This window comes from Haplochromis burtoni, unplaced genomic scaffold (assembly GCF_018398535.1).
Source record: "Haplochromis burtoni strain Fernald_Lab_line unplaced genomic scaffold, NCSU_Asbu1 Contig_1148, whole genome shotgun sequence".
NCBI classification, from domain to species: Eukaryota; Metazoa; Chordata; class Actinopteri; order Cichliformes; family Cichlidae; genus Haplochromis; species Haplochromis burtoni.
This window is the reverse complement of record NW_024583509.1, coordinates 1-1,755: the sequence shown is the minus strand read 5'-3', so window position 1 is coordinate 1,755 and position 1,755 is coordinate 1. Positions and strand designations below refer to the sequence as shown.

The window sequence follows — 1,755 nt, the reverse complement described above, 5'->3', positions numbered from 1 at the left end:
TCTGTGGAAGCTCCGCCATAGCCACCACCAAACAACTGAGTTATTTTTACACATCTCCCAGCATCTGGTCAATCCACCACTTTTCAGTGTTTATACCGTTACCGAAAAAAACGAGAAAAAGAACAAACAAAAAGTCCAGCTATGCTTTAATGTATATTTTTATGATTTCTCGTCTTCTATAGATGGAGTATGCAAAGACATCTTAACTAGAGCTGGACCAGAGGTGGAAGCCGAGCTAAAAGCAGGTGAGAAAAAGAAAAGCAGTTACTTAAATTCTCATCTTATCTGCCTCTCACTAATCATTCCTCTCCCACTTTCTGTGTAGCAAAAGTAAATCGAGGAGAAATTTTCGTGACCCAGCCTGGAAACTTCCCCTGTAAAGCTATTTTTCACATGCATGGAAAACAGGATGAAGTCCTCATTGAACAACTTGTATGTGATATTATTTACTATTGTGAATCGTATAATTACAGTTCAGTGGCAATTCCTGCCATGTGTGCTGGTAAGTATCTTGTTTGGCATTTCTATTTATCCTGTTTGTTTTTAAACACACACGCCTGAATGCAAGTGGTGTTTTAACAGGAGCTGGAGGGTTGAATCCTGCTATTGTGGCAGGAGCCATTCTTCGAGGGATCAAGTCTTCTACATCATCAATGAACAGCCTCACCAACATCCGCCTCGTCCTGATTAAGATCGATGTCTTCTCGGCTTTCAAAAAGGAAGCGATGCAGATGTATTCCCCAGCTGTCATCAACAGAGGTGACAGTATTCACAAACTGACATCTTGTGTGGTTATTTAGTGTATTGACTTTTAAAATAAAAAGGGATTAAATTATTATTTTACTGAAAATACTTGCTTATTTGTTTGATCCACCTTTCAGTGTTATTTCAAGAACAACAACAGCAACAACAGCCTCCTCCTTCTGTGAGTGCATGCCTCAGCAGACTCCGAATCAGGTCTACAAGTCAGCAGTCTGTCTTGGGTCTTTCCAAAAAACATGTTGACTCTGCCATGGAAAAGCTGAAGCATCAATATCAGACTCAGTACTCCAAGGAGCAACTGGAACTCCTCAACCAGGATGACATGATGGAGCTTAAGGAACTGGTGGAGGCCGAGGGTTTATTCATGCAAACTGATCAATCTGGCACCCTAACAGTGAGCGGGCTAAAAGACGGGGTCACCCAGGTGATGCAAAAAATGAATCATTTTCAGTTCATGGCCCTTGCTAGAGAGGTGAGAGTCAGGAAGGAGGAGGATTTGTACCTCCGAGTGGTTTGGTGCATCCTGGCACATAACGGTAACTGGGAACGCCTTCCCAGAACAGCCAATCACCAACTGGAAAACAACAAATTAACAGAAGGAATAAAAGATGCACAGGGACTCATATGGGAGGTTAATCTACAGACAATGATGGCCACACAACAACTGAGCAGACAGACGACAAATCTGAAACGACTTGAGAATCTCTCAGGTGAGAAGATCTCAGTGATGTTACAAAATGAGCCTGACTGATATTGGTGTTTGATGCTTGAGAGTAATACAAAACCAAAAGAAACAAATATTAAGGTGTACAAGCTGTAATGAAAGAACAGAGTACAAATAGAAATGCAAAATGTATCGCAACCTGCCGCACCTGTAAGAAAAACAATCATACAACACCTGGAACACAAAACTTCAAAGTGTACAGACGACCCCGCTAGAGCCTGGCTTCCCTGGTTCAAGCCATAGATCAGGGTCCTGGGCATCCAGGCATC

At 42.2% G+C, this 1,755-nt stretch overlaps 1 protein-coding gene across 1 annotated transcript; it reads left to right on the top strand.

Annotated features, from left to right (window-relative positions):
* The first annotated feature begins 9 nt into the window (after window positions 1-9).
* Window positions 10-1,755, top strand: LOC102299898. The gene is made up of 4 exons (XM_005952279.2): window positions 10-245; window positions 326-502; window positions 583-759; window positions 882-1,755. Exons 2-4 carry the CDS (start codon window positions 394-396, stop codon window positions 1,511-1,513), a joined length of 918 nt encoding a protein of 305 aa, XP_005952341.2. The 5' UTR covers window positions 10-245; window positions 326-393; the 3' UTR covers window positions 1,514-1,755.

What these genes read in the sequence shown, in the direction of transcription:
- LOC102299898 (XM_005952279.2), top strand. Translation starts at nt 394, where the DNA reads ATGCATGGAAAACAGGATGAAGTCCTCATTGAACAACTTGTATGTGAT. An exon ending in AATTCCTGCCATGTGTGCTG is followed by an intron (nt 503 to 582) that starts GTAAGTATCTTG and finishes GTGTTTTAACAG; the next exon opens with GAGCTGGAGGGTTGAATCCT. An exon ending in CCCAGCTGTCATCAACAGAG is followed by an intron (nt 760 to 881) that starts GTGACAGTATTC and finishes TCCACCTTTCAG; the next exon opens with TGTTATTTCAAGAACAACAA.